Here is a 13471-nt window from a genome sequence, read left to right on the forward strand (position 1 = left end):
AAGGCCATTCATCTCCATGACAGCTGATCAAACTGCGTCTGCTGGTACAGTTAGAAGCCCTGTTAGAATTTGTCAAATATTTACAGCATTGATTCTGTACGGCATAAGATATAATCTCCTAAAAACTTTTGTACATCAGGTCATATTCCTCAGAAAGCCTTAATGAATCCCCAAACTACAACATAGACTATCTACTTATATTATCTTTCAAAATAACATTTACGCTGGGTGAAGCAAAAAATTACTCAACTACGTGATCAGTGCACACTACAAGACAAAAATCAAGATTATGGGAATTCACTTCCAGACATTAACTCAAAACACTTTTCTGTCAGAATTTCTATCCGTTATTCTTTTTGCTCAGCCCCCCCTTGCTCTTCCAATGATAGCAAGAATATACAGAAAGATGTTGATGATGTCTGTGTACAGGTTAAGGGCAGCAAAGACATATTCCTCTGGACTCAGGGAGAGTTCCTTGTTTCCAAGCAGCAGCTGCGTGTCCACCGCCAAGAACTGTAACACAGAAAAAATTCAGAAGGAGTCAAATTGTTTTTTTTTTTTTTTTACACTAAACACCAAAACATGTTGTAACTCAAATGAAAAATCAGACACAATCCAGTTGGAGAGTTTTTCTCACTTACTTCTAATGGTATCTACATATACAGAGTTTGGTTTTATTTGTCTAGGTTTCTAGTATTAATAATAAGTATTAGCTGCTGACATTTATGTGTGGTATTCACAGCCAGTAAAAAAAGACATTTGAAAAACTCAACAGCAATGCGTCTTTCCAGCAACAATATCCCTTTACTCGGTATAATCCAGATTTCTCTGTCGACATGTTTTTTCCTTTTAGTTTTTTGGTATTTTGACAGCCAGAGGAGCGAGACAGGAAACATGGGGAGAGAAAGGGGTATGACAGGCAACAAAGAACCCCACCAGCCAGAAATCAAACTGTGGACTTTGTGTTTATGAGGTCGCCCTAATTATTAGCATACCAGGGCACCTAAAAGAAGAGCACCTAGAAAGTACTGGAATTGAAAACAACTGATATCATTTTTGTGGCTGTTTCAGATGAATGGGAAACCGTTTCTGGAAAGACATTAATGTTTAACTGTTTAAATGTAATGTTTCAATGCTGTGAGCTGTGCTGTGGTCAAACTCCACAGGCCACCTTTAAGGTATTTCAAGGTTTGAGATGGAAACCACCACAGTGCCATAATCTTTTCAGTAAAAAAATATACATCATTTACAGCCTGCTCAGTGCTATTTGTGGATTTATGTAGCAGGTTTTAATGGTGTACAGATTTTAACCTTTTTAGTTCGAGATTTTGTTTGTACTCATACAGCCCCCCTTGATTCCAATGCACAGGTTTCAATATTACTTTAAACAAGGCCAATACTGATGCCGACTGTCATCACCATCAACAGTGAAGCTGGAAGACAATTTTTCGTTTAAGGACTTACGCAGGTGAAGAGCAACGCTCCCAGTCCAGCATACACAATGTGCAGAATCCTGTCACGGATGAAGATGCAGAGGAGGCCGAAGACGATCAGGACAATACAACAGACGAAAAGCACACCGTAACAGGAAGTGAAGTCGTACTTGGTCTACAGGAGGAGGCAAAGAGTGGGTTTAGGGTTACTGTCACATCACAGTACGATCAATGTACATGAAATATGAACAAGCAGCAGGGAGAGACGGATACGAACCTGCAGAGAGAAGATGACCACTGTAAAGCACACAACTGCTGTGATACCCACTGCCATGACCACTGAGTCAGTGTCATGGAAGCTGGCGATCATTCCCACCATGTAAGACATACTGAGAGTCAGGACGGACTGAAAACAAGAAACACAAATACATTAACACCGCTGCACTTTAGAGTGCACTGCAGTTTCATGGCATCACTAAGAAACACTACAATGGTCATTTGTGAGGTTTAATCTGAATATAATCTCTACAGACTTTTAAGAAAGAAAAGGTTTTTGATCACGATTGTTGGCTGAGACCTCCCATATACAAAACGTTGTATATGGGAAGTTTTTCAACAAGGAAGTGATCTGACCTCAAGTTTTAGATCAGTTCTCACTGTACTTTCTGACTTGTAGTGTCTCCACTCTGTTTTCCATTTTAGAAAAAAAAAACAAAATCGGAGCAGGCTTACTAATGCAACCAGGTTCCAAGGATGTCTTCGGCGAACGCTTCCACAGCAGCTGATCACACAGACTGACACAAAGAATATCCCGTAGGACACCAAGTAGGTCCAGGTGTTCACCATGACAAATACTTTGACTTGTTCCACGAAGGTGAAAACAGCCACAAAGGCGAAGGTCACCATCAGCTGAGCAGTCAACACCAAAAACACCTGGAGGGAAGAGTGGATTATTAGGCAGCAGACATAGATGACACTGCTAATAAAGAACGTTTACATTTTTCATAAAGTACTTGATTAAATCCAACAAGGAGGTTATGTTTTAGGTTGTGTTTGTTTGTTAGTCAGCAGGAACACTTGATTCCAGTGAAAGTGGTCTACTGAACATGCATGTACCTAATAATTGTCTATCACTACATGTATTTCTGATGTTCATATCTTGATGCAGCTTTTACTTTTTTATGTTTGAGATAAAAAATGTGGAACATTGTGCAGCTTTAGCAAGACAAAATGTGATCTTGTGATATGTCAGAGTGAACAACATGGATAACATCTATATACATTTTATAACACCATATCAATATATAGGCTTTTGTGGTGTAATGTATTTTTTCTGGGAATTCAATTGAGAAACAGTTAATCCATAAAATAACCTGGCAGTTGATGGATAAAATGGCTGTTATTGACAAATCCAGCAAATGTAAATGCCAAAAAGCAGCCCTGCTCATTGGTTTGAAACACTGCCTACAATGACCTCATACACCAAGCCATTAATTAATTAATGTGGCCATTTCATCAACCACACGCTCTCCTTACCTTTCGAATGAAGGCTCTTCTTATGCTCTTGTTATCTAATCCAAAATCAAAGTCTTGATTCTCGTGAAAGGGTGGTGGCTCTTCCTCGTGGTGGTAAACATCATCTGAAGCGGCACAAACCAGAAATATCAAACCGATGAAATTACAATATAATATAGAATTCCACGTAATGTTAGAAATACTAACCGCTGAAGTTGCCATTAAGGCCCTGGCCTGGTGGAGAATATGGTGAAGAAGAGGGGTTGGCGCCATATCCTAAGCCGCCTTGAGGGTTTGGGGCCATTCCGAAAGCTCCGGGAACACCAGGTCCAAAAGCAGTGGGATGGGGGAAAGGGAAACCACCAGGGGCCATGAAACCATCAGAGGCAGGGAAGCCACCAGGGCAGTTGTGGAGCACCAGGGGCCCTTGAAACCATACGAGGCAGGGAAATCCACCAGGGTCCTTGAAACCAATCATGAGAGCAGGGGAAACCACCAGGGGCCTATGAAACCATCAGAAGGCAGGAAACCACCAGGGGCCATGAAACCCATCAGAGACTAGGAAGCCACTAGGGGCCATGAAACCATCGAGGTCGTGGAGAAGCCACCAGGGTGCACCATGACCCATCTAGAGGGAAGCCACCAGGTGCAGTGAGACCACCAGCAGCAGGGCCTCCGAACATGTTTGGCCCTTGCATATTCATGTCAAATGCGACAGGAAACACTGGCTGCCCGGGGAGAGAGGGTCCCCCCTGCACCGGAGTGTATTCAGTCTTCTCCGTGGTCATCTTCGGCTCAGGTCGGGAGCAGACACCGGCTGGAGTGTCGGATTATTGGGATGGATGTAAATTGTATAGGTGGGGGAAAAAAAGAGAATTGACATGACAGGTTATTAAGGTAAAAGTGAAGAGCAGTGTTTAGATCACAGATGACGGCTGACCGCGCAGGACCACCGCGGTGCGCTGTTACGTCACATTACGATGCTGACTTCCGGTCATAATTGACAAACGTCGATCGTCAACTTCATTAAAACAATTACTCACAGTCGGTGTAGATGTTGTCTCGTTTTTACACCATTAGAAACTCATTTTTGGGGGTTTAAACACAGATTTGTGCTCCGGAGGTTGGTACCAGTTAAAAGCCTTTACATTTTCCCGAGTTTCACTTCCACAGGGAGTCTCGACGTTTATCGGACTGAAATGTAGGCCCCAAATTACACTTTCAGTCAAGAAACGGCCCTTTAGCCGAGATAAAACACATTCAACGGGCTATTTAGGTCAAAGCAACAAATACAACTAATAATGTGAGGAAGAAGAACGAGTTTAGAGGTTAACATCGTAACGCTACAACAACAATATGGCCATGTTTTTTTTTTTTCTTCCACCAAACAATAACGTTTGCCAGTATGGTTTGACAACGGAGATGCAACAAAGATAAACCAAAAAATAGATATTTTAGGTGTGTGAAAACTACCTACCTTGCCCGCAATCAACGTTTCAGTCCCAGCTGGGTTCCTTTACAATAGTCTGCGGTATTTTTCGCAGTTTCTGGTCCACTTTCGTCAAATTTTTTGTTCACCCTGACTGCCAGGGAACTCCTACGTCAGCGCCCCCAGGATGCGGGATGCTGCGTTCAGGCCCGTGCGGTATAGGTGGTAAAGATGATATAGGTAACAATTTTAACGACATGAGATCGTTTATTTCACCTGGCAGCTCACGCTTGTATGAGCACAAGGTTGACCGTGTGCAAAAAATACTGCGCACATAATAATACAATAATGTAGCTCTACATCCACTGTTTTTTGTTTGTTTAATTACATTAAACGCGTTACTTTGGCTAAAGTAAGACATCCGTGTTTGCTTGGTTTGTAGAGACATAATAGTATAAAGCGCCAATTCGATTATATCCCATCCGTCGGAAAAGTCTGACTTTTCCAGTCATATTTACAATTTGGCTGTCGCCGTGAACGCTTTTTACCAGTGGGAAATTCGGAATTGCGACAACTCTACAGGACTTGAACACAGCATGTCAAACCAGTCCTTCCAGGTAGTCTGTTTAAAATGTGTGAGTTAACCCAAAGTGAAATTCACAAAATGTTATACAAATAAAGAAGCCACCGCCCGTAAGCATAAATAACGGGCTCAGGGAGGATAGCATCTTGTAAAATATGTGGCAGGAAAGTGTGGACCACATGTACCAGCAGGTGTCAGAAGACTACAGGTTTGGAGAGAAACCCAGGACCCAGGACAACCAGAGGGGGTCTCAAAAACCAACAGACTGGACTTCCAGACCCTGCAGCTGCCTGCCTGCTGTTCTGTAGTACCCCAGGTCACATCACAAGTTTCCTCACAGCTGTGAACAACATTACTGGTTCGGACTGTAGTGAAGGATTGTAAACAAGTGACTGAAAGAGGGAATGGACTGTAGATATTGCTCTATATCATTTCATTTTAGCATTGAAAATGTACATGTATATAGAAATAGTCTAACACTTTAGGTTATGTAGATGCATGTATTTTATTTGTTCAGCATGAGGAAACCTGGCAAACAGCTTATTTCAACTAAAGGTTGTGTAATGTGGGAAGAGGGACTGAACCTACTTACTATTTTGGAGTCACGGCAGGCTGGATTCATGTTACACAAACATCTTTGTTGATTTATAATGTAAACAGAGGCAAGCCCCAAACTCTCTAGCAGTGTCTCAAGTGTAGATCAGTTTCCAAAAATGTGTGATCCATTATTACTTAGTGACACTAATTGATTCTGACTCAAAATTATAGACATTCATTCATTCTTTTGCACTCTTTTGCACATTATCACTGTATATCTTGGGGGGGTTTTATATTATATATTATACTTATAATATAGTTTTAATATATATTATATATAATATAGTTTTAATATATGTATATTAATATATAGTTTTTATAATAATGGGTTTATATATATATAGTTATAATTATGTATATTATAATATAGTTTTATAATGTTATATTTAGTAATATATGTGGTGATTAATAATATAGTTAAAAATACTTGGGATACATAATATATATAGTTTATATTTTTAAATAATATTATATAGTTATAATATGGTTTAGTATATATTTTAGTTTTATTATTATGTATAATATTTATATTAGTTTTTTTTTATATATGTTTATATAGTATATAGTTATTATGGGTATATAATGGGGTGATATTTGGCTGAATGTTTTATATTTTAATGTTGTTTTGTAAAATAATATTCCATTTGGTAATTTTGTATATCTGGAGTGTTGTAACGAAAATAATTTTCCCCTGGGATTATTAAAGTATTTTCTGATTCTGATTCTGATTCTGACACAGGTCTCCTGAGATGTTGGACACACATCTTGCCTCTTGGGTTTCCGTCTCTGTTTGATATTGGTGTTTCTTGCTGAGAGTCGTTAATATAGGTCAAACAGGTTATATGACGATTAAGTAATAGTTATAGTTCACATTGTAGTAGGACTAGTAACACACCAACACATATTCTACACTGCACTGACTTTGGCAGTTGGTTAGATGTATACATGCATTATTTGGCTGTTTGTTACAGTGCAGTTGTGTACTCCTTGTATTCAACTGTGACCATCATGTGACCTGATTGCAAACAAATTAAAGGCTGTGAGTAAAACTGACATTACACAGAACACAGAAGGTAAATTTCCTTTTATTTCACTTATTAAACATTTGCATTATTTTGAGTCATGCATTACAAAATGCAAGGTAAAACAGGTGATAGCCTTGCATTATAAAACATTTCATGTCTAATGACATCAAATGTGAAAAAAAAATGAAAAAGTGAACAGTTCTCACACCGTCCTTACACCGTCCTTTATCAAACTGATCAAGTATAAAAAGCGACATTAAAGAATTAAGAATCTATTTGAGACAACATTAAATCTACAGAAAAAACAGAAAAGAAAATTCTTCTTCACTCTTATTGCTACATTTTCACTCATATTTTGTTCTTTATACACAGTGTATTGTTTTATTAAGCCAAGTTTGAACAATCATCATATGCTCTTGATCATTACGCAGCAGCACATGTTGGGCATGTTCTATTGTAGGCTTCATACTAACACATGAACACAAAAGTAAGGGGGTTATTACTGTAAGGCTCCATAATAAATACATAAATAGCATAATTTCAAAGGCACATTATGAAACATTTAGTCAAAATGAAAGATTCACATTGAACAATATTTCTTCCCTTTTGCTGAACTTATTAGGAGGTGCATTTTAAAAGGGAAGAAAAATGAGTGCTTTTACCAGCTTCAGCTGTCACCTCAGCATTTTGTCTTATGTACCATCAAGAAAATAAATCTTAAAGGGAACTAGTTGTAGGTGTCTAATCTATCTCACTCCAAACAGTTATAAAAATAGAACAATCCTAACAAAACACTGACTTCTATATCAATGTTTGCATAGCTTTACCAAACAAAATACTGGTCCAAAACTATGAAATACTGAAAACTGCATGATGACGTAACATACTGTTCTCATATGTATGCAAATGTTTTGGTTTGTTTTCAGAGAAATCGGGAAGAAACCTGATAATAAGACATGAATGCACTTGGGAAATTTATACAAATTCCACTGCAATATATATACAAAATTCAGCAATGGTTGACATGAGGTCCAGTGAGTCTACTTCAATTAACATTAAATATTTTCCTGCTGAATAAATATTAAATATTCATATATATATATATTCAATAGTGACAAAATACTGCTCTCCCGCTCTTGAATAAAATATACAGTAATTCCTCATTTGTCATTTTTGGTGATTTTCGTCAGGCTCTTTGGTAGAAGGACTGATAAGTTAAAACCTGAAAGTGACAACCATCGTTCAGCCCCTACGGTCTTCCCCCTTCTAACTTAATCCTCTTCCTGGGCGGTGGTGACCTCTCCCGTTTTCCTCCTTTGAGGCAGTTTTCATGGTTTACTGCATGCGATCTGTCTGGAGCTGCTGAGGTTGATACTGGCTGAAAGCGGCAGCAGCAGCGGCAGCTCCTGGGGTGGCAGCAGTGGCGAGCGGCTGCTGGACAGTGTACCCGTACCCTGCGGTAGTCATGTAGCTTGTTGGTGCTGGTGAGGCCGCGTACGGATACTGCTCATATGCAGCAGCGGCGGCGGCAGCAGTGGCAGCAGCCGCAGAGTATTGGGCATAGGCTGCTCCAGTATAGTCAAGGTATGGGGAAGTGGCAGCAGCAGCTGTTGCAGTAGCAGCAGACGGTTGCACATGAGGGATCACCATGCTGGGTTGAACAAAGGCCTGAGGGTAGACGTAGTGGGCAGGGACTCTGTAGGACACAAAGACACACAGGGTCAAAAGCAGAGACACAGCCAGTAATCTTTCCAACGCTGAAACTAAATTCTGGAATACTGAAAAGCAGGCGCCACAAATACGTCAATCCAGTCCTCAGAACACAGCAAATCCATTCATTAACTGAAAAACCCTACCTAGAAATGAAAAGTTTAGGAAGCAGCAAAACCACAAAGAAACACAAGCGCAGCTTTTAATTTCAAAAAGCACCTGAATCTGAAATACAGTAAGGCATTAAAAGAAGACACAGCCCAGCTCTGCACCCATTGTTTCACTGAAAACGGTATTTGACAAAATGCGAGCTTATCGCACACCACCACAACATATCAAGAAAAGAAGTGGACATTATTCTGTCCACATACTGTCACACCAACACCACATATACAGGCATGCCCACACATGTTAATAGGTCCTTAAACACAAACATATAGGGCAAAAAAGAGGCTTTTAGATTCTTTAAAATGGAGGAGCTCATAAAGGCAAAAAATAGCTATGCAGTGAATTAACCGTACGGTATCTTATCAAGTGGGTGCTTGGTTGTATTAGGTTCTGCAAAGGCCATGTTGTGTTTATTTGTTTTATGCTATAAGTGTAGGTAATATTCTGTATATAGACCAGAGTATAAATGGATAAATACAAGCCTGGGCATCTGGGTAACTTTGGCTTCACCTTAAACTGGTGTTAAAGTCACCCTCAGTAAATATATTTAAGGAGCAGGTGTGAAACTGTTATATCTGTCCATAGACAAGTCCCCCCTCCCCCTCCTTACAGACATACACCCCCACACAAACATACACACGCCAACTTGACTGACAAGGGAGGCTGGAAGCAAGCTATTTTTGCTACCCTTGTCATCTCCAAAGGACAAGCTGATCTTCTCCTTCAGTAACACATGGCAGGGCACTCGTCAACTGTAATGGTTGCCTACGCCACTCTACGGCCTCAGCAACTTAACTGAATTTACCTCTTTATTGTGGGACTGGAGGTGTTCTGGTTGAACAAAATGTTTCCCTTGTTACAAAGTGGGATGCCTGATCCACTGCTTTAAAGAAGAGAGAACTCTTTTGTGCTATAGCAAAACAATCACAGAAAATGTTACAAAATAATGTTAATTCTTGCATTAAACATGGGAAACCTAGTTAACTTCCAACTTGACAAGACAGGAACCAACATGCTGGTATCCTTCCTTTGTGACATGACCTTGTTTTAATATCAACAGTTCAAGCGCTGAGAGGGCACAGCTGACTTAAGCCATCTCTATTGAAAGAGATGGGATGGACATTTTGTGGTTCTGCAAGTGGAGAGCTAAATAAAGGTGCTTTGTAAATCACCAGGACACATGGGTAATCCCCCAGCCCATAACCAAAAGGCTTCACGGGCACATGGCTCGGCCCACCTGTTGTCCACAGCCGAGCGGCCCTGTCTGTGCCATACATTATTAACAGCGCTGCTGAGTGACTCCCATTTTCCATCTGAATTTGAGAGGCCATGGAGATCACTGTAGCCAACAGCTGCTGCCTAAGAGACCGGCTAAGAATTCTGTCTCCAACCTATAGTGCAGTGAACATTTGAGTCTGTCTGTATATATATGTATAAATAGACTGGCTTTTATGGTGTATTGCAAAGCTAAATAATGAACCCATGATCACATCTATAGTTAGATAACATCTAACTTTTATACGTACAGTGTTTAAGCTTTAATTTGGAGTCTTGACCTTTTCAGGTAACTTACTTCATGAAACTGTAGCTTTGCTAATAAAGTACCAACCTGGGGGCGATTAAACATATTCTCCTGTGTTGATAACACTACTTGTGTTCATTCCCTCTACACATTTTAATGTTACTGTTTAATGACAGCCGCTGGGAGTGATGAGAAAAAATAGTGCTCAGTATCATATACCTGTAGATGTAAGCTACAAGTGAAAGCAATGGGTTAATGAAAAAACCAACAACACAGCATTATGGGTAAGGAAACAGAAAAAAAAAAGTCCCACATGCAAGCCAATGTTTGTTTTGTTGTAGGGGATCGATTTTGAAAACACGTTCTTTCAACACAAGTCTGTAAGTGATCATCAGCCCCCTTTTGACAACAAAACACGATCAACTTAATGTTAACAAGAAACCGGGGGGGAAAGAAAATTAACCACAGGCTAAAGCACAAATCAATCATTAAAAAGGGAAAATCACCAACACCCCATTACGGAGTTACGGCTCCCTATCAAAACTCAAAAAATCTGCACAAAAACCTCCTGCAACCCCCCCGCCGCCCCCCCCCCACTGCAAGTAGAAATAAGCACACAGTTAAGCTGAACACCACATCATACTGAAAACAAGGCACACACAAATCTATGTACTATGGAAAACTGGAAAAAAAAAAAAAACAGAAGACTTCCATGCATCTAGTCACCATTCGTTTGTGTATGTCAGAGTATACAGGTAACACTTTAGTGCTCTGCCCAATGCAGACTCAGCTATTCCTCAAATCATCATGTCCCTTCATCAGCTATTTTAACCGTTACCGACCCTGTCAGATCAGAGAGAGATAGACAACATAAAGTCAAGTCCTGTAGTGGCTGGGGACAATTGTTCACTTCCTTCACAGTCAACGCCAAGCAGAGGAGCACACATCAACACTCACATGTCCTCATTCAGGATTTAATAGGTGGAGGCAATCATAAATTACATGTTTTAAAATCAGATTACGTGAGATCATATAAGACAATAGCAGATTTTGTGAAAGAAATTAACATTTATGCAGTTTTTTTACATACCCATAAGGTCTTTGGATGAATGCCGGATGGATCTGAGGCACACCAAATGCGAACCCTAGAATGAAAACAGACACTTGTTAAAGTTTTGTCTGAAGTGGTGACGCTTTACTGATGCAGTGGATATTATTTTGAAGAGTGTTCTGAAAGCTTACATCATCGAAATATCAAATCTCAATATCAAATCTACTTTCATTAAAAATATTTATATTAACTCAATGGAAGAGTTCATGTGTGCGAGCGTGTAAAGGCATTTGAGCTGATGTCTTTGTATGCCACCTTGATGATCCAAGTTAAAGCCGTGGTCCAGTCCCTCACCTGGCTGTATGACCCTGGGCTTGGCCCCCAGGTAGGCCAGGTTCACATTGGCTTTCCTGCCATCTATTATGGGGTTGGGATCCTTGCAGGCTCTGTCAGCAGAGGCCCGGTCTGCCATGGTCACCTAAAGGAGACAGCACATTTTTCCATTAACTTCATGGACATTTCTCACTTCTCACAGTGTGATCACAGAGATGGCACCCACAAAATGATAGATTATTTGTCAATTAAGATCTTTTTTGGTCCATCTGGGGTGATTCAGTGGCTTCCAAGTCTTGACTGTCAACTCTCTGCTAACACTAACAGCTGCAAATGACCTATTTCAGACCTGCCTGTCACACAGAACAGGAAACAGTACAATCGACTGTGCTATCAGCCGATACCGGATCAATCGACCCGTGCACGTGTGCGAGCAACTTAAAATGGCAACTCAAAACTAAACCACAGGTTGCTACTTACAAATCCATAACCTCTGGATTTCCCCGTCTGCCGATCAGTGATGACAACAGCCTCCTCGATGTCTCCAAACACCTCGAAGTATTTCCTGAGACTTGAGTCAGTGGTGTGATAAGGTAGACCTCCCACAAAGATCTTGGTGAACGTGGTGTCTTTCTGTGCCGAGTGCATCATTTGGAGATATATATATTATAAAAGTGACTTCCTGGAAAGTTTGGAGGTTAGAGAAAGTCGAGAAACGCGTTCAGATGAGTTGAGGGAGAGAGTCTGCGGCGCGGACAGGCAGACCCCCGTTGATGTGTCTGTGGATCGGAGGGAGGAGGAGGAGGAGGAGGAGGGGGACACCTGTTAGTTTGTTACGGGAGATTTCCCAGTTGTCAGTATGCGACACGGATACTTAACTCCACCCAGATCCAGACCACCACACTGTGCTTAGGCTACTGTGGCACAGCTGTTAAAACAGTGACAGAGGACACACTGTGCAAAGTCAGAATAGAAAAATGTATTTCTTATGTTTCTTGCTTCCTAATGAGGCTGATGCCAATCACAGAAAAATACATGTTGGTTAAGGCAAGTCTGAGAAGGATTTTGTCAAATACTGTGTCATTTGTGCAGTAAGTAGTGAACATGTGCCAAAAATGAAGTCTTTTAAACTTTTAATAAAAGTTTTTTTTATCCAGTTAACTGCCCATTTACTGTAAATATTTCCTGTGCATTTCATTCCCCAACACAAAGGTCTAAATGCTGCAAAGCCCCCACATTCTGGTGGGAAATAGGCCTACTGAATTCTTGTTTTTGGCCTAAAGGGGATTGAATATGAAACAAAAAACAACTGCAATAAGCCTTTAAAATATTCATTTCGTCTGTAAATTGTACAATGTGACTCGCCCCAGGTTGCTAAAACCCACAAATTACCATAAAAAGTACCAAAGACTGAACTCAGTGATAGATATAGTACTATTAGTCTCTCATTAGTTAAGAAAACCTGCTTATTCACAAAAACTATTTGAATTCAGGGTTGTTTTAAAAAAATAATTTGAACAAGCCAATTAATCAATCAATGTACTGTATATTGACAGATGTAGATGTTGCCTAGCTGTTGCTATGGTTATTTCATATTTGTTTTTAAAAACTACACCAGTTGACCCCACGGGGGCACTATAATTAAGTTAATGTAACTTAAATCTTAGGCACCACCTGCTTATTATAAGACAACTAGGAAGGACAATGTATTATGGCAGTGTTTGCAAAACTACACTGACAGTGATTGGCGTACTGCAGGTGCCTGCATCATTTATAGCACAACATGTCGACATGTTTGTGTTGTTTACCTTTACATCAGTCACAGAGGGGACAAGATCCAGGGGTCCATACATCTGCCAGTGACATTAAGAAACCAGAAAGTAGAGCAAACATCACTGTTGACATCTCTACCAATATATGTAGTAATACACAACCCACTGTAACATAATTTAATGTAGGATATTTTGGACTAAATATATGGAAAGTCTTTGAGAATGTATGCACACATAATCAAATGTAACAACAAACTCCACTGCAGATTTTTTCCTTTCTTTATTCTAAATGTATTTTTTGGACTTTGTTGCTTTTAATTGATAGTGACAGCT

At 40.1% G+C, this 13471-nt stretch overlaps 2 protein-coding genes across 4 annotated transcripts; both read right to left on the minus strand.

Annotated features, from left to right (window-relative positions):
* Positions 1-8: 8 nt before the first annotated feature.
* Positions 9-4588, minus strand: grinab (glutamate receptor, ionotropic, N-methyl D-aspartate-associated protein 1b (glutamate binding)). Of its 2 annotated transcripts, XM_035672964.1 has the most exons (8): positions 4426-4588; positions 3592-3765; positions 3156-3347; positions 2970-3073; positions 2166-2366; positions 1711-1839; positions 1465-1608; positions 9-513 (listed from the first exon to the last, which is right to left on the minus strand). In XM_035672964.1, the coding sequence occupies exons 2-8, from the start codon at positions 3734-3736 to the stop codon at positions 361-363; spliced, it is 1068 nt and encodes a 355-aa protein (XP_035528857.1). In that variant the 5' UTR covers positions 3737-3765; positions 4426-4588; the 3' UTR covers positions 9-360. The 2 variants fall into 2 exon arrangements, with proteins under 2 accessions (XP_035528857.1, XP_035528858.1); XM_035672965.1 differs by lacking the exons at positions 3592-3765; positions 4426-4588 and adding an exon at positions 3477-3522 and having other exon boundaries at positions 3156-3342.
* Positions 4589-6623: 2035 nt separating this feature from the next.
* rbm24b (RNA binding motif protein 24b) lies at positions 6624-12162 on the minus strand. Of its 2 annotated transcripts, none has more exons than XM_035671964.1 (4): positions 11847-12162; positions 11349-11511; positions 11073-11127; positions 6624-8278 (listed from the first exon to the last, which is right to left on the minus strand). In XM_035671964.1, exons 1-4 carry the CDS (start codon positions 12015-12017, stop codon positions 7918-7920), a joined length of 750 nt encoding a protein of 249 aa, XP_035527857.1. In that variant the 5' UTR covers positions 12018-12162; the 3' UTR covers positions 6624-7917. The 2 variants fall into 2 exon arrangements, with proteins under 2 accessions (XP_035527857.1, XP_035527858.1); XM_035671965.1 differs by having other exon boundaries at positions 11388-11511; positions 11847-12161.
* Between the last annotated feature and the right edge of the window lie 1309 nt (positions 12163-13471).

Source organism: Morone saxatilis, unplaced genomic scaffold (assembly GCF_004916995.1).
Source record: "Morone saxatilis isolate NCDOM2014 unplaced genomic scaffold, NCSU_SB_2.0 Contig24, whole genome shotgun sequence".
Taxonomy (NCBI): Eukaryota; Metazoa; Chordata; class Actinopteri; family Moronidae; genus Morone; species Morone saxatilis.